Genomic DNA, 23,962 nt, shown 5'->3' on the forward strand with positions numbered 1-23,962 from the left:
TATAAATAAAAATTAATAATAATAAAATAATAATTTCACGCTTGTGGGTATGTGGTCAGTGGGCTCCTCCACAATAGGAGGACTCCGTGGACTCCTTGTACCGGACAGAAGAAGCACTTTGGGCACTCACGCAGACTTGTAGTTTTCTGTAAAAGCCACTTCGGTATATTTTCAGAAGAGCAAGGGAGGTAGGTAATGGTGGATAGGAAAAGGATAATAGGTAGGTACCAGCCACACACAAATGGCATAAATAATGCAATGGAGCTGTGGCCGGATCACTTAAAAATAACTTATACATTCATTTCAATTAGTGACACAGTGCGCTAATTTATATCATTGCATATGTACTCATTTTTGTTTTGGAAATGTATTGATTTCTGAGACAGAATGTCATGTTGGAGGAAATTTGTTTTTTTTTTCTAAATAAACTCCCACTAACTAGACCTTTTCATCTGAGTGACCAACACATCTAGCTTCAATGCACAGGAGGGGGTCATTGGCCTTTCATCCTGCGTCTCAGGGAGATAGGACAACTATCCGAGTAACTTAACAGCACGTAATTTAGGAATCACAGATTGATGTGAATTTTCTTAAGTTTAAATTGCATCAAATCCAATTTTAGAGAATCCTGATGCTAAACATTGAATGTAATATCTCAGATATTAAAATCTCAATATATGATTGTGGTTCCATGTAGGAAAGGGGGCTGGTTTACCTCCTGCAACATGTCTCAGAAACAGTATACAAGAGTTATATTTTGTATTTTAACTGTATTATATCGAAATTCTGTAGCTCACTGGTAGCTCTAATTAGTGTGTCAAGGCCATTGTCAGGGACCTTGAATGCCAACAACACTGCTTGAACATTCTGCCTGACGCCTATTGCCTGCTGAATCCTGTGACCAACAGATAAGAGCTTACACTCTAATCTGATCTCTGATTGTCCTGTGTTAAAAACCAGCATCTCTGTGGCAACACTCTGCCCGTTACCCAGCAGTCTTAATCCATAGTAAGCGGTCAGGAGGTACCAACCAACAGCAAAGAGATGCTATAGCAGCTACTCAGAAGTAAGCAGTTCTAGGTGCCGTGAAGGAGCCTAGTGTTGGCAGCGAGATTCTCCTGCAACTATTGCTCAGTTGCATTCACTGTCGGCGAGTGTCTGGTGGTAAGGTGATACCAGCAGGAGTGGTCAGTAACAGTCAGTTACTGACAGTGAGAAGGAAACTCCAAAAATAACTGTAAGAACATCCCTACCATCCTTCTTCCCCCAACAGACCAGGTGGCGACGTAAGCCCATCCGGTCAAAGGAGCAAAAAGTTGCAATACAGTGAAACAATAAAAGCTTTCAATGTCAGCTGCTTGACTAGTAGAGTTAGTCAACACAGTAGCAATTTATCAGTGTAGGTTCATTCTCATACACACTCCATTATACTAATGTGCGTGCCCAGGCTCACGCCACACTCCGGGATAACTAGGCAAATTACTAAACAGTATAACAGTACTGTGTACCATGTTACTTGGCTGGTATAGAAGTATCTGAGCATAGTCTTTAGTGCTCCTTGTAAATTATTATAAAGGAATGAAGACTGATTATAGGCGTGCAATAAAGTATTATGGTGGAAGAGGCAGATTTACTGAATAATCCTTAGACAGCATGATAAACATATTGTCTTTAGGCTCGGTGTACAGCTGTGAATCAGTGTTACACTTATGTTTTCACTGTAATGGTAGCAGGTAAAGCTCAGCAACAGACCAGTCCTCCTCTTGCTTGTAGTTCTGCCTTCTCACCCACAATTCACAGGGTTTAGGAGTTTCCCTATCTCACCAGGGACTCATTTTGAATGTCCACTGCAGCAGCTGGTAGAAAGGCTTATCCAGAGGCTCTGACTCAGGTAAAACATTTCCCACATTCAGGGCAGCAACAGTCTCTTCACGCTCTCACAACTTACAAGAGAACTAATATGGGTCTCCCAATTCAACCCCTCAACTCTGCACAAGTTCTTCTTCTCTCATCCACACTCATTACCTGTTCCCATTCCCAGAACTTCTCCTGTGCTGCACCCACACTGGAATTCACTCCCTCGTAAAACAAGACTTTCCCCAACTTCAAAGTGTTCCCTGAAAACTCTCCTCTTCAGGTAGCTTATCCCATTCACTAACCACCCTCTTACTTTCTATATGAATATCACCCACCTAGGCCATGCTCCCCTCTATACAGTTCTAGCATACATGTGTTTTCTTTCTATACTCAAACAACCCCCACAACAGCCTTACTGTGTGATTTGATTATATAGTTCCCATTGTTATCTGGCTGGAACAATATGCAACACTTACTGTCGTGTATCAAATTCCTTTTTTCCTATAGATTCTAAGCTTTCAATAGGCACCTCCTTACCACTTTGTCAGTTGGCTAATTAGAATCTCATTTTACTACGGTTTGTCCCATAATACCTGAAGAGATCAGGGGTAAATGTATCAAGCTGTGAGTTTTCAGGGAGGGGGGGGGGTGAAAAGTAACGGTGAACAGTGAAAAAGAGGATTTTAAACTCACCAATTACCGCAAGAGCTTTGTCTGTACTAGGTGGTGTAGATTGGTGGATGGGTGAATGCAGGAATAGTAGACTCCAGTGGCCAAGGAAGGAGTATGGGAAGTGTTACTGTCAATAGATAGATAAAGTGTAGACTGACTGCATGTCAAGGCTGATCATAGGTAGGGATGATAGGATGTGGAAGGTACAAAAAGTCCCTAATATTTTTGGTAATAATAGCATCAGAGGCTTTATTTAATAATTTTGAGAGATCCATCTGGAATGACCTGTTGGGATCTGTTAGGGTTTTGTAAAATAAAGTATCACAGTTGGCGACAGACTTCTTTCAGATAATCCTCCACATTTTGAACTACCCCACCTCTGCCTTTGTCAGCTGCTTTAATAATTATAGTAGGATCACTACAGAATTTTTAGGGCTGTCCTTTCGTCATGGGATAAATTGTGGCAGTAATTATAAGATTTATACTGTTTATCCTCTTTAGTAATTTAACCCCACTATGCAGAATCATTTATATTGCTACTATCCGGCTTCTGGAGTTATAGTAATTGGACAGTGCCCCTTTTTAGCAAATTAAGGTGAAACTAAACAGACTTTCTGAATATACCATCAGACCAGGTCATTTACTGCACGCCATTCCAGTAATCAACACTTTATATGGTTCATGCAATTGTGTTTCTTTTATCAAGGTTTTTAAGTCTAAATTTATCTGTTTATATCAACTTTTAAGAATAATTTATGGTTTATTGTGAATGCGACTATTTTTACTTAATATTTACTACTAACGCAGTCACTATACACTTTATCCTATTTGTCTGTTTATTAGGATATTACCACTATCCTATGTGACAGCTGCTTCCAATTGGTATCTTTCTTTAACCTGTTTAGCGCCTATAGGGGTATTGTCCATGGTGTATGTGTGCGCCTGGTCTGTAATTACTCTCCATGTGAGACACTTAGTCAATATTACTTTTGTATTGATATTTATTTCATTTTTTATATGAGAATTTTTCTCTGCCTTGGTACAAACCTTACACACTGCATGTTAAACATCGTAGCTTAACCGACTGGTGCAATGGAGGAGAATCTATAGAAAATTGATCATTGTGCAGTAATATCATAAAATAAATCTGTAGACAGTCTGTATTCCTTCTTATGATTTCCAGGTTGATGTTCTGAGATCAGGAGAGGACACAGGATGATTTTTGTTTTGCTCCCACGGCATAGAGGACGAAACCCAGTCGACTCTCACTGTAGGGTGGGTAACGGACCTCGTTTAATTTCTCCCGGCCATCACTGCGCAGGAGGCATGCGCGGCTATGAGAGAATGTGTCAAAGGTGAACTTGCCGTGATACATGCCCATCCCGCTGTGTCCTGCAAGGAGAAGAACATGTTACCACTGTGATCTGCAAGATACTCAACATATTAGAAGATACAGGATCACAAATCTGTAGGTACATATAGGGGGGGGGGGGTATGAAGGTAGAGAGCCTGTGCGGAATTCATGTTGGGGCGAGGACAGGCCAGATGACAGGAGGTAGACAGACCCCCCCCCCCCTACAGGCCAAATGACAGGAGGTAGACAGACCCCCCCCCCCCTACAGGCCAAATCACAGGAGGTAGACAGACCCCCCCCCCCCTACAGGCCAAATCACAGGAGGTAGACAGACCCCCCCCCCCCTACAGGCCAAATGACAGGAGGTAGACAGACCCCCCCCCCTACAGGCCAAATGACAGGAGGTAGACAGACCCCCCCCCTACAGGCCAAATGACAGGAGGTAGACAGACCCCCCCCCCCTACAGGCCAAATGACAGGAGGTAGACAGACCCCCCCCCTACAGGCCAAACGACAGGAGGTAGACAGACCCCCCCCCCCCTACAGGCCAAACGACAGGAGGTAGACAGACCCCCCTCCCTACAGGCCAAATGACAGGAGGTAGACAGACCCCCCCCCACAGGCCAAATGACAGGAGGTAGACAGACCCCCCCCCCACAGGCCAAATGACAGGAGGTAGACAGACCCCCCCCACAGGCCAAATGACAGGAGGTAGACAGACCCCCCCCCCCCACAGGCCAAATGACAGGAGGTAGACAGACCCCCCCCCCCCCACAGGCCAAATGACAGGAGGTAGACAGACTCCCCCCCACAGGCCAAATGACAGGAGGTAGACAGACCCCCCCCCCTCCCCTACGGGCCAGATTGTGGAAAAGACTTAATCCTAAAAATATTTGTTTTTTGCTGCAAAACAATCAGTTTTTTTTTTTTAGAAGGTTGTCTCATCTCCCTGTGAACCAGTCCGCATTAGAATGACATAAGACAGCAGCTCTTCTAAAAGTCCACTCACCGATTCCTCCAAATGGCAGAGAGATAATGGTGGTGTGCATGAAGCCGTCATTAGCGACGAATCCTCCACTGCTTGTCCGGTCCAGGACCTGATTCACAATCTGTCAGAGAAACCATAGATGACTGTCGGCACTGTACAACTTGCAGTCGTTAGAAAATACACAGAAGAGAAACATGGGAATAGAACTAAAATTTTGTAGTCCGAGCGAACAATTTAAAATTTGCAGCCCAATGTGTGTATTTTGCATTGAACGTATCTTCCCCTTATAGACATCTCGTGGTCATTCAGGCAATAACTATGGAATGCAATAGTGTCAGTTACAACGAAGTCAGTGATTATATTATAGGCGATTGACCTCCGTGAAATGTTATAAACACGATCTTTAACAATTTTTTAGATTGATAGATTTACAGATTTGATTTCTGAATCCCTAAATCAGACCAGACGTTCTATAATCTACAATGAAAGATGGCTAATCTGCGAAACGCGTGAATGGTCCTACATGTGATTTAAGAACTTTACAACTACTGGATCTATCCAGAGAACCATCCTTTGGGAATCTTGGACTTTCTAATCTCACAAACGCAATGTGTCATATATCACTTAATATCTTTATATGGTTTGTATTGTCCATTTAGGAAATGCTGCACCAAGAATTATTTTATAGTTTCAGCATGAAATTAAATTTACCAATATATGGAATTGATGGATGTTACTTGTAACATTATTTAAGACCATTCAGGCAGCTCAATACGGTGAGTTTGTTATACTTACTATTTGGTTTAGTCACTTAGTGTAAACAGTGAGCACCATGTTCCTGTTTTCTGCTTTCTATTTTCTAGTACTCACACTGCACCGTCAACTACATGGTGTGAACGATTCGTAGAGGCTTCATTGCGCTTTTTATCAAACCATTGATTCTAATTAGTCCCCACAGTTGGGAAGAAATAAGCGTCACAATCTTTCATCCGTCACAGTTTATTGTACTTTGTTTTACACTTTACCACACAATTTGTTTTATCAGATTTACACTAGATTATTTTTCCTTGTTTATTTTTGCCAGGTTAACCACCTATCAATCTATACGCAAGTAGCCAATAGCACCATAACAGATACTGGACGACTGAAGATGTAGAAGCACAATAAAGTTGGAAAACTAGAGTTTGGGTATTTTGTAATAAACAATTACAAACACTCAACACAAGTGTTGTTATTCACTATTAATTAGACTTGAGGATATCCATTGTGGCCAGGGCATTCCTGGGCTTGTAGACGCATCGTGCCTAAACAGTTATGCTGTGGAACAGTTTTGAAAATTCATCTCTAATATAAGGAAGCTACATTAACTTTCAAGCTAAAACTAGGTATAATCAATCTAATAAACAAAGTAAAGTTTGCGAAAAATTCAAGATCTGCCCCCTGGAAGGACTCCAGAATATGTTTTGCACCTTCAATTTTAAGTTTAGCCCATTGGCTGCAGTTGACATACCCTGTGGGTCCCCCATTTGCACCCCTGCTTTATTGTGAAGACGACTTGATGCCTCAGAGTAACATTGACGGTTATTATATAAAATGTGGCCCAAATGCCGGGCACAGATCTGATCATCTGGTTTAGAGCTAGGTATAATGGTGCAGTAGAAGGCAACAGCCTGGACTCTGCTGCAGGATAAATACTCTGGAACTCCTTATCCATGAAGGATGTGGAGCTCAGACAACAGGGTCATGTCAGGGCGATGTTGGCACCAGTTCCCATCCGGATCTGGTGATGGGAATCTGCTCTGACTGGGCAGCCATTGTTACATAAAGAGGACGCTGTAGGGAGCAGACTCATTCATTCCTAAATACACTATTTACATTTCCCTTTCTCCCCTTTTCAGCACCACCGTTCCGAGTCCTTCATATCATGCCGTACCGCCATTCTGTCCAAGTGATTGTATCACTCCCCAACTGCTCCCTTGGCCTTCTGCTACTCAGCAGTGGCCGCCATGTCACTCCGCAAACCTACGACCTTTAGCAGAAATTGGGGTGCTTGGTGCGGGCAAAGCTGGTTATCTGAGCAGCGCATATTTCCCACTGTATAAATCATCGTCACAATTAGGTTATAAATATGCTGTAAACATGGACACACTGGGCCCATTTGCTGCACTCCTCTTATATTGAGAACGGACATGTGGCACAAGCACTGACCAGCTAAATTATGCTGGACCTGTATATACTACTGGTGCACATCGTTATTGTTCTGAGGGCCACATTCAATAGGAATACTGGAATGTACATATTCAGAGTACACCAGAATATTGGGCTGTACATATATGTAGTGCATACAGGAATACGGAAATGTACATATGCGTAGTGAATATACTATACTCATTATTCCAATGTCTTGAGGCATGCCCACATTTAGGTGTTTGGACCCCGAGTGCTGGAGATACACACAGACATGTACCCACCTGGGTGCTGGAGGAGAACGCGTACGCAGCCAAAGGTCTCTCTCTCTGGTTAATGAAGTCTATCGCCTCATCTACACTGGAGACTGTGAGGATGGGAAGAACTGGACCGAAAATCTCTTCATTCATCACTGGGTCTGATGCTTTCACATCTACCAGGACAGTGGGAGCTGTAACACACAGATCAGGGATGGGGGTTACCGGGTGCAAAACATGGTGGAGGGGGAGAATAACGGGGTCACAACGATTCATCATCAATATTAATCTACGTTTCATCATGGAGACAGAAAACAGAGTTAGGAGCGAATGCCGAGTTGGGCACACATAAAAACAGTATTTACTCCATATGCCGAGTCTGACTAAGGGAAATGTTAGCAAGTTGTATCATTGTCTCTGCAGTGTTGGCCACTCTTGAGCTATGCAGTCATCGGGTAAACTGAATATAAAAGGTGTCTTATAGGAAGCAGAGCAGGGAGATCATTTTCTATGGATTCAGATATTTACTATTGAGGTACAATGCTGTGAGAACCATGATGTTGTTGTTATAGTGTACTTAGATTACCTTACACCTTTCTGCATTATAAACTTACCGATGTACCTCTCCGATTCATCCGTCTGTCCACCAGTCACAATTTTCCCACTCTGCAGCAGCGCAGACACCCGAAGGAAATGCTTCTCACTGATGATCCTGCCCAGGTCCGGGGACTGTTTTGGATCTTCCCCATAGAACTCATGAATGCTCGTCTGTATAGCACCCACCAATTTATCCCTGTACTTCTCGGAGCAGAGGACATAATCGGGGGCAAGGCATGTCTGACCGGCATTGAAGAACTTTGCCCACGCGATACGCCTGCCTGCATTCTGCACGTCAGAGTCATCATGTACGTAACACGGATTCTTTCCGCCTAGCTCCAGTGTGACCGGTGTCAGGTGCTTTGCTGCCGCTGTCATAATGATCTTACCAACATTTGGGCTACCTGCAGGGTGGTATAGGAGAGGTAGTTAGGTCTTCTGGTTTACTTATCAAGCTGCTCCTTGGTTTGCACAAATAGCAAGTTGTCAACATTTGAGGATTAGAAATTTGAACATGCTGAGGAGGAGTTGGGCAGAGTGGGGGCATTCTTTGCAAATGCTCCTAAAATATCTGCACACAGTGCTGCCATCCGAATGTGTGGAGCCCAGAACAAATGAAACAGATAGCTGCCCCCCCAAAGACAAAAAAAACAACCCCTCCCCCCCCTCTTTGTCAAAGGACGCATTTTCCTTCTCTGAAATAGTCACTACAGTTCCCGCTAAGCTGCACATCCTGCAAATGACAATGTTACATGCCCAACACATCTCCTTCACATGCCATCAGACTTTCCCACATACCAAACCTCCACATATGCCATCATACATACCCACATGCCCAGATCTCATGTGCCAGCCGTTAAGACTTCTCATCATGTCCACTTAAACTTACAGACAGACTCCTCCACATGGTCATTTGATGCCAATGCAATGCAGAGGGAGATTGCAGCAATGATTGTAAGCTTGCGAGCAGGGCCTTCTCACCTCTGTCTGTTTTACCTAGTTTGTTTATTAGTTTAATATGTTTGTCCCCAATTGTAAAGTGCTACGGAATATGTTGGCGCTATATAAATAAATGATGATGATGATGATGATGATGAATGCAGGCAGCCAAAGTGCCTCTTTTTTCCCCCACTGAAGGCAGGAAAAGTGTAACGTTATGGCTGCACCGTTTGCACAGGGGCACTGGGCCGGTATATAATGTCTGGGATGAGGCTCTCGGCTGGTATATAATGTCTGGGATGAGGCGTTCCTGACACTACCTGTTCATGCCATCTCTACAGGCCTCAATTATACAATCATACTAACTGGCCACACAGCCACTGGCAGACCTCTCCAAGTTATATCGGAGTAATTTTCTTTTCTTACATCTTTATGGGTTAGCAAACGTGGTCTCTAATTAAACAGTTTTTCTTTGCATTTACATTATACTTTGGGCTTATACTGTGACACGATGAGTGAGTACACTTTAATAAATATATTTATTACCTTCATATAGATGGGATGTGGTGGATGTTTGTGTCATTATTCTACAGCTTCCATCTGCTGACATATATTAGTGAACATGGTGCAGGAAATGACCCAGGGGATCAGGGTCAGTTCTATGTATGTGGGCCGCCGTACACACCTGAAACCAAGCCCCACTTCAGTGCATGTTTCTGTGAACTTACCTGTGAAGAAAATATAATCGAACTTGTTCTCCAGCAGACGAGTTGTTTCGGGAACCCCCCCACACACCACAGTGAAGCAGTCCTGTGTTATAGGAAGAGACAGAGGTGACGACAGACATTGTGTATCAACGGGTTTACAGATCACTGCACCAAAAGTTTCCATAAAGGTTCTGTACACAGTGTAAATTATCCGCACTGACTTATCTTAAAGAAGAATTCCTGACAAAACTAAAAGTCTCGATTTGGGTGGATTCACTTTTTTTTTAACGGCTATTCTCCCAAAAACACAATTATAACATTTTGTGAATACAAATCATGATAAAATTTGAAAATAAATCTATGTGAAGGACACCCCTATATAAAGTGGTATAAAAGCACAGTGCAGGGGCTGTTTCGTGAGCTCACACGCTTACACATGCGCCGGTCCCCTTAGTTCTACGGGGAAGCCCCCGGATGTGCCGGTCGCCGCTTTTTCAAGAAAAACCCAAACTGTATATTCGCCAAATTTACCACTACCAGGATAGACTGAGTACCAGTGTTGGCATCACCTTTGAGGATGGGAGGGGGGGGGGGGGGGGGGCTGCACTCTTTTTTTGATAACATTTAAAAATAATGTTAAAAAAAGTTGATGATTTTTTGATTGATGGTTGCGTATCATTATGCTTTACACAAACACGCAGATCAGAATATAGGCATAGATGGGCTGTTTTTGCACGCAATATTTTATACCATATATTTTGCCTATTTTCTGGTGAAGTGCTGCCCTTAAGACAGCGGTCATATTAATAATGTATATAGTACCAATCATATTACACAGCTATGTGCATAGTACAGCAGCTTACAGTCTAATTTTTCTCCCACACACCAGGGTCTACTTTGTCAGTAGCCAATTATCAGTGGCAGGAAACACACACAAACACGGGGAGTACATACAAACTCCACCCAGACAGGGCAATGGTTGGAATCAAACCCATGACCCCATCATGGGTTTGACTGATGCAGCAAAGGCCACTATGGCTGGCGCAGCCAACTCATCCCAGCGATATATGTGCGTTAAATTGTGTCGATCAGGGATTTTTTTAAACTTGGCTTTTAATTCTGTGCAAGCCGCCCCACGCATACGCACATCCGCCGAGACTGGCCTGCCGAGGTTTCCCCTTTATTACTACGTGCAGATATTGCAGGCAGTCAAGTTACCTTCAGCTGCCCGGCAACATCTTTTGTTAAATTGAGAGAGAAGATGAGATTAGCAGCAAAAAATCCTACTAATTGCTCGGAGTGGGGGCCTATTAATAAACAGACCTCACTGCGTTAGTCCTTTGCTAATGAACAGGTTCTGTTCATTTCTTAGGTCTGATGTTTCAATGGAAAATAGAAAAAAAATGAGAGTGATGTCTTGTATTCTATATATAGCATAATATGCCATTTATACAGATCAGTGATGTCTATACTGTGCCAGTGATATTAGACATCACTGATCACCATTATATATATTTAGTATAATATGTACTCCTGTGTGCTCCCCATCACCTCTCCCGTATTATAATCCATGTACTCCTGTGTGCTCCCCATCACCTCTCCCGTATTATAATCCATGTACTCCTGTGTGCTCCCCAACACCACTCCCGTATTATAATCCATGTACTCCTGTGTGCTCCCCATCACCACTCCCGTATTATAAACTACGTACTCCTGTGTGCCCCCATCACCACTCCCGTATTATAAACTACGTACTCCTGTGTGCTCCCCATCACCTCTCCCGTATTATAATCCATGTACTCCTGTGTGCTCCCCATCACCACTCCTGTATTATAATCCATGTACTCCTGTGTGCTCCCCATCACCCCTCCCGTATTATAATCCATGTACTCCTGTGTGCTCCCCAACACCTCTCCCGTATTATAATCCATGTACTCCTGTGTGCTCCCATCACCACTCCCGTATTATAATCCATGTACTCCTGTGTGCTCCCCATCACCCCTCCCGTATTATAATCCATGTACTCCTGTGTGCTCCCATCACCACTCCTGTATTATAATCCATGTACTCCTGTGTGCCCCCATCACCCATCCCGTATTATAATCCATGTACTCCTGTGTGCCCCCATCACCCATCCCGTATTATAAACTACGTACTCCTGTGTGCTCCCCATCACCCCTCCCGTATTATAATCCATGTACTCCTGTGTGCTCCCATCACCTCTCCCGTATTATAATCCATGTACTCCTGTGTGCTCCCCATCACCACTCCCGTATTATAAACTACGTACTCCTGTGTGCTCCCCATCACCACTCCCGTATTATAAACTACGTACTCCTGTGTGCCCCCATCACCCATCCCGTATTATAAACTACGTACTCCTGTGTGCTCCCCATCACCACTCCTGTATTATAATCCATGTACTCCTGTGTGCTCCCCATCACCACTCCCGTATTATAATCCATGTACTCCCCATCACCCCTCCCGTATTATAATCCATGTACTCCTGTGTGCTCCCCATCACCTCTCCCGTATTATAATCCATGTACTCCTGTGTGCTCCCCATCACCACTCCCGTATTATAAACTACGTACTCCTGTGTGCTCCCATCACCCATCCCGTATTATAATCTACGTACTCCTCTGTGCTCCCCATCACCACTCCCGTATTATAAACTACGTACTCCTCTGTGCTCCCCATCACCACTCCCGTATTATAATCCATGTACTCCTGGGTGCTCCCCATCACCTCTCCCGTATTATAATCCATGTACTCCTGTGTGCTCCCCATCACCACTCCCGTATTATAAACTACGTACTCCTGTGTGCTCCCCATCACCACTCCCGTATTATAAACTACGTACTCCTGTGTGCCCCCATCACCCATCCCGTATTATAAACTACGTACTCCTGTGTGCTCCCCATCACCCCTCCCGTATTATAATCCATGTACTCCCCATCACCCCTCCCGTATTATAATCCATGTACTCCTGTGTGCTCCCCATCACCTCTCCCGTATTATAATCCATGTACTCCTGTGTGCTCCCCATCACCACTCCCGTATTATAAACTACGTACTCCTGTGTGCTCCCATCACCCATCCCGTATTATAATCTACGTACTCCTCTGTGCTCCCCATCACCACTCCCGTATTATAAACTACGTACTCCTCTGTGCTCCCCATCACCACTCCCGTATTATAATCCATGTACTCCTGGGTGCTCCCCATCACCTCTCCCGTATTATAATCCATGTACTCCTGTGTGCTCCCCATCACCACTCCCGTATTATAAACTACGTACTCCTGTGTGCTCCCCATCACCACTCCCGTATTATAAACTACGTACTCCTGTGTGCCCCCATCACCCATCCCGTATTATAAACTACGTACTCCTGTGTGCTCCCCATCACCCCTCCCGTATTATAATCCATGTACTCCCCATCACCCCTCCCGTATTATAATCCATGTACTCCTGTGTGCTCCCCATCACCTCTCCCGTATTATAATCCATGTACTCCTGTGTGCTCCCCATCACCACTCCCGTATTATAAACTACGTACTCCTGTGTGCTCCCATCACCCATCCCGTATTATAATCTACGTACTCCTCTGTGCTCCCCATCACCACTCCCGTATTATAAACTACGTACTCCTCTGTGCTCCCCATCACCACTCCTGTATTATAATCTACATACTCCTCTGTGCTCCCCATCACCACTCCCGTATTATAAACTACGTACTCCTGTGTGCCCCCATCACCCATCCCGTATTATAAACTACGTACTCCTGTGTGCTCCCCATCACCCCTCCCGTATTATAATCCATGTACTCCTGTGTGCTCCCCATCACCACTCCCGTATTATAATCCATGTACTCCTGTGTGCTCCCCATCACCCCTCCCGTATTATAATCCATGTACTCCTGTGTGCCCCCATCACCCATCCCGTATTATAATCCATGTACTCCTGTGTACCCCATCACCCATCCCGTATTATAATCTACGTACTCCTGTGTACCCCATCACCACTCCTGTATTATAATCTGCGTACTCCTGTGTGCTCCCCATCACCCCTCCTGTATTATCCATTAATCACCTTATCAAGGTAACGAGGCAGAAGATCTGCGAGTACTTTCTCCGTGTTCTGACTGATCTCAGACGGCTTTACCACAACACAGTTTCCTGCAAAGAGCAAACTCACATTATAATATATTATTGAATATATAGTTCTATTCTAGGACCTGTAGTGTTAAAAACCTGTTACCACTGGACAACCAATCCTGACCCATACATATAATAAAAAAGGGACCCACCAAAATACCTGCTAGTGGTGACATTGCAGGAACAACGGGCATATCTCCAGCTGCCAACTGGGCACCGCCGTGAGGCTACGGACAGAGAAACTCACCTGCAGCTATCGCCCCAACAAGCGGAATAAGAGTCAGGTGAACAGGGTAATTCCAAGGGGAAATTACCAGAACTACCCCCAATGGATCCTTCCTGATAAATGCAGTGTCGAGAGTGGTAGCCTGCAAGAAAGACATTTAACATATAAACCTACATGTATGACAATAAATAGAACACAATGTAACGATAGGAAGTGGCTATAAGAAGGAGTTTAGGATTGAGCGCTATTAGCAAAATCCGTTGTATGCAGGTAACGAATGTTGATGGTTTAGTGAACGTAAAAACGCCAGAGAAATATCTTTGAAGTATAACCAGTTGTATTAAAAGGGGCCAACTGCAATATAAAACCTCTCAATGCCAGGCCGGCTAAGGTACTTTTTATTTTCTACACTAGTATCTACATAGAACCACCTCCAGTTCTGTATTAATTCTTTATTAACGTTTATTTTTATAGTGTCACTATAATACGCAGCGCTGTACAGAGAACTTGTAATCATTCACATCAGTCCCTGCCCCATTGGAACTTATAGTCTGAATTACCCAACACAGACACACATAGGTCCATATTAGTCAGCAGCCACTTACCCCAACACTATTTATTTATTTGACTGAGAGAAATACTGGTATATGAGATGTGCACAGTAATACTTCTACTCTATATACCATGTGATAACTACATAGTGCCACTTCTCTTGTACTATATACTGGGACATGCGACATCTGTATAGTACCATGTCTCTTGCGCTATATGCTGTGAGAGTGGAAATGAAGACTTTGCCAAGGGGTTGAAAACATGCAATGCTTATTCAGAGGGGCTGCCTGGGTCTAAGACCATACAGGATCAGAGACGCCAAGGACTGATGGCATCACACTTATGTAGACATGACTCCAAGTCATTACCATAACGCTCTGTGCTGAGCAGATCACGCCCTTGTCTGGGCATACAGCCAAATCATACGGGTGTGCTCTGTACATCTTGGTACATACAGATAAGCTCTTTAGTTTCTCCCTCTGCCGTTCTAGGAGGGAGTTCAAAACTATGCGACAAAGCTCAAATCCATTTTCTAATAAGCAACTTTTAAAAACACATTATTATAAATAGCAGTTTCATCAGGAATCCATTTTAAAGCCCATCATTAACGAGGATATGCAATAACTTCATAGTACAACTTCTCCTGTTGTATATACTGGGATATATTACGGCTGCATAGTACCACTTCTCCTGTTCTATGTACTGGGATGGGTTCATTGCCACTCAATACTTTGCATTAGTGCACTCACTACTTTCACACAATTTGCCTGGTGCACTTGTATACACTCCTGTGTGACTGTATAGCCCTGCAGCATTGGAGTGTCAGCTCCTGTGGTTCCTTGTCAGGTCAGCGATAGCCATGTTCCGCACTGTTAAAGCATTTTTATGCAGCTCCCAGAGAGCTGCTGTCACCTCACACCTTGGAGGCAGTTATGCCGCTGTACATGGGTGTTTCATGCTCTGATATATACAAAAAGAAGTTATTTTCCCCACAGACATGCTCCGTTCGGCAGCTGCCGATATTGTGGTCGCCAGAAACCAGAATGTACACTGGATAGTTATGTCCATGGTTTTCCCAGCACTGAGTGTGACTTGAATATGTTTGTAATGCATAGTCCCCCCCCCCCCCCCCCCCTTCCTTTTTCCCGTTAGGATGTAAAAAAAAAAAAAGGCTCCATCGGTATTAATTCAGTAACTTCCTGAATAAGTGATTGTTTTTTGGTGTCCCATAAATTATAGAATATTCTGAATGCAGCTGTACACTTGTTGTCCTCACAAGTTGTTCTCTGCTGTCCTCACAAGTTGACTGTATTCTACCAAATCCACTATAAAATACTTCTACTAACAAACAAACTGCACCAATATACATCTCCTCACTCGTCTCAAAATATGTCCCAACTCAACACAACCGTTCTGCTCAAGATCAGCATCTCTCATCCACACTCAACACCCATTCCCAATTTACAGCCACCCACAGAGGAATCCACCACCCCAATCACAAAAAAAAAAAGACTTTCCTCTAGCCTCATTTTATGACGGATCTTGTCCTTAAAGGAGGAAGCCAGATCTTGGACACTGACGGTAGTCAGAGGGTTTGGTGTGCGAGGGAAGAGAAGAAATTTAAAAAGTATTAAAAAGGCATTTGGGGTTAGAAGCCTGAGCAGAGACGAGAGGTTGGGTGCACATTTATTTGGCAATGTCCACAGCATTTATATAGGCTTGGTAGATGGCAGTATGAGACACTGTATATGAATGCTTTAAGCACACTGACTCATAGCAATTATCTCGACTCAAGAAAATGAATCGAGCACACACCCCATTGAGCCTGGGAACCCCAAACCGATCACTGGAAATACTGGACTAATTCCAGTGGAAGATGTGAGCAGGGTGACCAATCTGGGAGAGAGCAGTGCACTGAGCCAACCAATCAGGACTAGATTTGACTGGGCCAATGGACAAGGACTCCCTGCTTATGTGCAGTTTTCCCCTGTCATGAGGACGGACCTCTCCTCTTGCACCCAGGAAAGAGTTCAACACAAAGATATCACACACTAATGATTGGCATCAGGGACTAGCAGCTCTCAGCAGAGGGATAAATAGAGGGTCTCAAAACAAGATTTCAATTAACATTGCTAAATAACTGCATACATACAATTTACAGCATTGCTATTCCCACAATTGGGACAATTATTATTCATCTTTCCTTAGATATGAAGACTCCCCTCTGTACAATCAATCAAAAGAATGCAGTGGTTATTACATTTTCTGCATTTACCATAATGTACACAAGGCGCAGATAATAGAAACACATTTCTTCCCATTTTCGTATGCAGATAATTGGATCAAGCCACAAAGTAACTCGTTTGTCTATATGGCCAGTACTATATATAATTGTGAGCTTACAACTGTACTGCCTTATAGATTTGTGTTAGTCCATACTAACTACGCAGCTGGCATAGAGTCATCTTTCACTCACCAGATTTTTGGAAACATGTTCGTCTTTCATCCAAGTACTTAGATTGTTTACCGCCAGGTTAATTTCACTCTGCACCATGCTCAACTCCGATAACTCCACTTCAAATGGTGGCTATAAAACGATAAACAACAGATAGGTAGGTTTCATAATACTGATAACGATAAAATGCTGAACAGGAGGCAACAGAAGAACATTGAAAAAAAAAATGACGACATTTTGCACATCATCTTTTATTTATATAGCGCCACTAATTCTGCAGCGCTGTACAGAGAACTCACTCACATCAGTCCCTGGCCCATTGGAGCTTACAGTCTAAATTCCCTAACACACACACACACACACACAGACACAGACTAGGGTCAATTTTGAAAGCAGCCAATTAACCTACTAGTATGTTTTTGGAGTGTGGGAGGAAACCGGAGCACCCGGAGGAAACCCCCGCAAACACAGGTAGAACATACAAACTCCACACAGATAAGGCCATGGTCGGGAATTGAACTCATGACCCCAGTGCTGTGAGGCAGAGGTGCTAACCACTTAGCTAGAATCTGATTGGGCAGCATGGTGGCTATCATTTATTTATTAGTACATATTACAAAGGGACAGTTCGAATCTGATTGGTTACTATAGGCAACATCTCCACTTCTCAAACCCGCTGGAACATTCAGCTTGATACATTTAACCCCTAGACTCGGTTGGAGAAACTGTGGCTGGACGCCTTAAATTATTTGCATTCCGGTCAAAGTTTAGTAATCTCATTTTGGCTTTGCTTAATGTCCAAATTACACACGTGTCTGAACTTTATTTACTCCCTGTTTCAGTTCATGTTGCCTCCAAATATGCCAATAAATTAATTAGACTCATCTGTTCAGCAGTCACTTGTTGATCAGACTGAACTCTCCTTTATAGGCAGAATAAGTTTTGTACATACCACGGAGTCTATGAAGAACATACTAAGTGAAACCGTTTACTTCCACTTGGGACCTGTGGTTGGAATATTTTTAAAGCATCTGCTATACAGTTTTAAGCAACCACAATATCCATCTGATTCAATGCATATTAAGGATTTCCCTGTTTACTTTTAGAAGTACAAGATCCTTTTTCACCACTGGCGCAATCTGTTCTGACCATTTCCTCCACGCCCCTTCCTCTTCTCACCCATTCCTAATTTAATAATTATGTACAAACCTCAGTGGACAAGTTTTGCTCTGTTGTACTTGATATGGATATCCATTATGCCATCTAGAGAAGTCATGTGTCATTTCATATTCAATTTAGGTTTCTTTTTTAAACATCTATTTAAATAATCAACAATACAATATACACTGTATAATAAACAAACTTTTGACACATCTTAATATGTCATGTTTAAGAGGTTCAGATAAAGCCGATCTCACCAACTCTTGTATTGATATATTGAAATATTTTTTTTGTTGTATCTATGTACCATTGTTTGAAAAATCTCTCAATCAAAAATAATTGAAAGCCAGAGATCATGTGCTAGCCGAGAAGATTTTGTAAAGCCCTGGAATTTGAGGTGTCAACTACTCAGGCTCCTCTGAGCTAGAATCATTATCATTACTACTAGAAGGGACCAAAATAATTTTACCCCAGTACAAAATGTAACAAATGGGGACCATTACGCCAGCTGCTGACGCCAGGTTCTCAGACACCGTCCTTTACAAGTTTTCAGTCTCTCGTATAGACTCATCTGAGCTATAAGACTGATAATGAATAATTCTCAAAGAACTTTTCAATCTTATTAATATATATATATATTTTTTAAGGGCTGCCTTTGTCTTTCACTTTCATATTCATTTATAGTTTGTTTTACAGCTCGTGGGTCAGGGTTAATTCCACAGTAGTTGGAGAGCCACAGGTCACCTAAACCTACCCTACGGCACAGGGAATTGGTCGGACCCTGGAGGTGGCACTGGATTTAGAGATGGACAGAAAAGAACCCGGTCATTAGGCTGAGAGAGGATACTCCTCCATGCACCCCTAGCACCAGAGAGGAAGTTAGAGCATTCTACAATAGTCTGCTGGTCATTATACGCCTCGTCTCCCAACATTTCCAGGCGAATGGGCAAGGTACCTCGCACTGCTGGATATTTTTCTGCAGCATCAAACCCATGGATGACGTCCACAGAACTAGGTTGGAGACTCATTCTACACATACCCCACCCAGCTCCATTTATCTGCTGCTCCCTCACATGGAGGATGGGGCCCTTTCATTAAGACATCCCCACACAAGAAGTAATAATGCTCTTCGCTCATGAGCTGGAAGCACGGTCACGGCAGACAACTCTCCATAGGAAACCCCGCACCGGCCAGTTATAGCTGGTCTCCATATCCTGATAAATGGCAGAGTCTCAGGAGCCCTGGAGGGGGGTGACCGGGCTCTTTCATGCCGCTGTATCCTCTGACGGTTACACAGGACCGCACTGCATCCCATAGAGTCTAACAAAGTTAGTTAAATGTGGAGATGCCAGCAGGGATGGGGGAATGGTTGCTCATATTCCTATGAACTTGGGGAGATGCAGTTGCTATTCCCTGGAGGATAGTTGGAGGAGAAGGCTTGCAGAACAAACGACAACACGTTAATCAGCCCCTAGACATGTATGTGGAGGGTGGGTGCGTGGTTTGAGCACCTCCCCTGGGTCTCCAGCAGCAAGGTTTAATTATTTTCTAGTATATCCTGCCTCTTCTGGTCAGCTAAGGATAGGAAAATACAATATTGCAAAAATAGTGATTTGTACGTAAATCCGCAGACATACAGCGTCACTGGTTTAGGGTGGGTTTTCCATAAAATATTTCCAGACACTGAGAATTCCACATTCTGGGGAGAACTCACCTTATTGAGATCTTTCTTTAGACACTGAACTAGCGCAGCTTTATTCTCTTCCACGAGTTTATTCAGAGCTTCCAGCTGAGACAACCTGAACTGTATGGGCCGAGTCTTCCCCGCCAGGAAGTTGCGCCTCAGGAGGTCGACGGTCTCGTTGTAGGACTCCATGCTGTGATGGGGCATGGGAACAGATCGCAGTGTATTAATGTGTATAGAGTATCAAGGTGTGACTGTTGTGTATAGAAGTGTTTGTAATAAGGGGACCCCCAACACGTCACGCTCCAACATGTCACAAAGGACAGATGTGTAAGGGTGCGACGTGTTGGCTCTCACAAAGTGAAGCGCAGTTAAAAGACAACATCCAACTCTGTCACCCCCAGGTATCAGCTGCTACAACTCATCCTCTAATCTGAACCTCATCTCATTCATTTGTACTTCTCATCTATGAAACTATTTTCCGGTTTTGTTTTCTAAGGTATGTAGCAGGAATTTGCCATGTATTGTTATAACCTGTGTCAGGGGGTGGGGTACGGAATAATGATGCTGATTATTCTGACCACACTTACCCCTATGTGAAAACAGCGAACGGCTCCATCCCGACTGATCTGACCAACGACTGGAAAGCATTGTGAGGAATGAAGACGCCGGCGACAGTTGATGACGTCCCCGGCGATCGAGGTGCTGTTAGCTGTGGTGTTAAGGGGGTAATGTAAGAATGCGGCCATGGACAATGTACTTTGCAAAGCGTTGTACATTGTCCATAGCAGCATTGTTACATTACCCCCTTAACACCACCACTAACAGCACCACGATCGCCGGGGACATCAACTGTAGCCGGCGTCTTCATTCCTCGCGATGCCTTCCAGTCGTTGGTCACATCAGTCGTGATAGAGCTGTTCGCTGTCTTCATGTTGCGGCAGTCAGCAGAAATATGCTGACTATCACTGATGTCAGGCTGCTGAGGTGAAGCATGGTCTATGGCACCATCCTGACCCGGCTCATATGACTAAGAGCAATAATTGTTTTTTACTCTGATCAGCTGACCAATTAGCATTTGTATTTACTGCTCTTAACATGCAACGTAACATAACGCAACGCCTTTGTACTGCTCTACCATAACACTGCTCAGCCACAGCGCTGCTTTACTCTTGTTTTACCACTTGTTACATCCTATCTGTTCTTCCTTGTCACCATACACTACATTCCCCGAGCACATACACAGCGTTCTATGCTGCACTCCCTGGGCACGCACACAGTGTTCTATGCTGCACTCCCTGGGCACGCACACAGTGCTATGCACCATACGCTACACTCACCGAGCGTGCGCACACACAGCGTTCTATGCTGCACTCCCCGAGCACGCAGCGTTACACACTATATACACACACACACCGTTCCCTGACAAACACACAGCGTTACACACTATATACACACACACACACACACACCATTCCCCCGACACACACAGCATTACACACTATGTACACACATCATTCCCCCGACACACACACAGCGTTACACACTATATACACACACACACCATTCCCCCGACACACACACAGTGTTACGCACTATATACACACACATCATTCCCCCGACACACACAAACAGCGTTACACACTATACACACACACACACACACACCATTCCACGAGACACACACACACACACAGCGTTACACACTATATATACACACACACACCGTTCCCTGACAAACACACAGCGTTACACACTATATACACACACACACACCATTCCCCTGACACACACAGCATTACACACTATGTACACACATCATTCCCCCGACACACACACACACACAGCATTACACACTATATACACACACACACCATTCCCCCGACACACACACAGTGTTACACACTATATACACACACACACACCATTCCCCCGACACACACACAGCATTACACACTATATACACACACACACACACACACACACCCCATTCCCCCGACACACACAGTGTTACACACTATATACACACACATCATTCCCCCGACACACACAAACAGCGTTACACACTATATATACACACACACCATTCCCCGACACACACACAGCGTTACACACTATATACACACACCATTCCCCCGACACACACACAGCGTTACACACTATGTACACATTCCCCCAACACAAAGCGTTACACACTATATACACACACACCATTCCCCCAACACTCACACACAGGATTACACACTATATACACACACACACCATTCCACCAACACACACAGCGTTACACACTATATACACATCATTCCCCCGACACACACAGCATTATACACATCACTTTCTGTGATCTAATATCTAACACGCTATGTTCAAAACACAGTTGTACCACAACAGACAAAATGTGTGCTGGGGTATAGAGTTTGATGTGTGTAGGGGTGCAGGGGGTGTGTGTGTGTGTGTTAGAGTCTATGGTGTATGTTTTGTTTACAGAGCTCTGTGCATATCATGGTATGATTTGCTGTACAGGGTTTAGTGTGAGATGTGCAGAGTATTGTACAGAGTGATGGGTGTAATACCGTGTGTTGTACAGAGTGATGGGTGTAATACCGTTTGTTGTACAAAGTGCTGAGTTGGAAGTGTGTGTATTGTACAAAGTGCTATGTGTTATATTCTGTATTGTACAGAGTGCTGAGTTGGATGTGTGTGTATTGTACAGAGTGCCGAGTTGGGAGTGTGTGTATTGTACAGAGCGCCGAGTTGGACGTGTGTGTATTGTACAGAGCGCCGAGTTGGAAGTGTGTGTATTGTACAGAGCGCCGAGTTGGAAGTGTGTATTGTACAGAGCGCCGAGTTGGAAGTGTGTGTATTGTACAGAGTGCTATGTGTTATATTCTGTATTGTACAGAGCATTGAGTTGGAAGTGTGTGTATTGTACAGTGTTATGTGTTATATTCTGTATTGTACAGAGCATTGAGTTGGAAATGTGTGTATTGTACAGAGTGCCGAGTTGGAAGTGTGTGTATTGTACAGAGTGCTATGTGTTATATTCTGTATTGTACAGAGCACAGAGTTGGATGTGTGTGTATTGTACAGAGTGCTTTTTGGATGTGTGTGTATCATACAGAGTGCTGAGTTGGATGTGTGTGTATCGTACAGAGTGCTGAGTTGGATGTGTGTGTATCGTACAGAGTGCTGAGTAGGATGTGTGTGTATTGGACAGAGTGCTATGTGTTATATTCTGTATTGTAAAGAGTGATGAGTTGGATGTGTGCTGTGCAGAGTGCTGAATATAGTACAATGCTGCTCTGTTTAGTATCAGCGTGTGCCGTTTAGTACGTTACATCTAGATAGAGTGTCTGGTGTAGCAGTTCTTTGTCCTAGTCTGTATTAGATGTCTGTGTGCAGTTACTCAGTGCGCTTCTGTGTTGTTACCTCTCTCCTGCTCCAGATCAGCAGCCTCTTCCTGACAGCTGAGATGGGAGGAGAAGAGTCACAGCTGCTGTGGAAATAGAAGGGAGGGGAGAATTATTGCACAATGATTTGCTGACTGTATCCCAGGCTGATGCATTGAGATCATGAGTCCTATTTATTAAACATCCCACTTTTGCCTCGTTAATTATCATCTGTCATTGCAGCAATAACACAGTGATCTCCCCAGAAAATTTTGCCAGCCGGGTGGCAGTAAGAAGTAGCCAGGTGGGAGCAGCTGTAATAATTTACATTAATAATGAAAAATGTTGGAGGTCTAACACAGTGTTTCTCAAACCCCTAACAGTGCAGGTTTTCCAGGTGACCAGTGAAATAATAATATCACCTGTGGATCTGCTACACTGTGCCAGTCAGTAATGGCTACACCTTTGCTCCAGCAAGGAGATATGGAAAACCTGCACTGTTAGAGGGTCCTGATGACAGGTCTGAGAAACACTGGTCTAACACATTGCTGGCTGTAGTGCTCACATAGGGCCTGATTCATTAAGGAAAGTTAAGCAAAAAAATTAAGTAAATCTTCTTGCTTAAGTTTCCTGGACAAAACCATGTTGCAATGCAAGGGGTGCAAATTAGTTTATTATTTTGCACATAAGGAAAATACTGCCTGTTTTTTCATATAGCAAACAAATACCTGATTGCCTATTTGTACACTGAAATTTAAAGTTGATCTCAGAAAAAA

The 23,962-nt window shown here is 43.8% G+C and overlaps 1 protein-coding gene across 1 annotated transcript; it reads right to left on the bottom strand.

The window, feature by feature from the left end:
• Positions 1-3,512: 3,512 nt before the first annotated feature.
• ALDH3B1 (aldehyde dehydrogenase 3 family member B1) lies at positions 3,513-23,333 on the bottom strand. The gene is made up of 10 exons (XM_075198485.1): positions 23,227-23,333; positions 19,825-19,987; positions 16,971-17,081; positions 13,964-14,084; positions 13,652-13,737; positions 9,580-9,661; positions 7,930-8,316; positions 7,343-7,509; positions 4,893-4,992; positions 3,513-3,921 (listed from the first exon to the last, which is right to left on the bottom strand). The coding sequence occupies exons 2-10, from the start codon at positions 19,984-19,986 to the stop codon at positions 3,728-3,730; spliced, it is 1,410 nt and encodes a 469-aa protein (XP_075054586.1). The 5' UTR covers position 19,987; positions 23,227-23,333; the 3' UTR covers positions 3,513-3,727.
• Positions 23,334-23,962: the final 629 nt, after the last annotated feature.

Source organism: Mixophyes fleayi, chromosome 2 (assembly GCF_038048845.1).
Source record: "Mixophyes fleayi isolate aMixFle1 chromosome 2, aMixFle1.hap1, whole genome shotgun sequence".
Lineage (NCBI taxonomy): Eukaryota > Metazoa > Chordata > Amphibia > Anura > Limnodynastidae > Mixophyes > Mixophyes fleayi.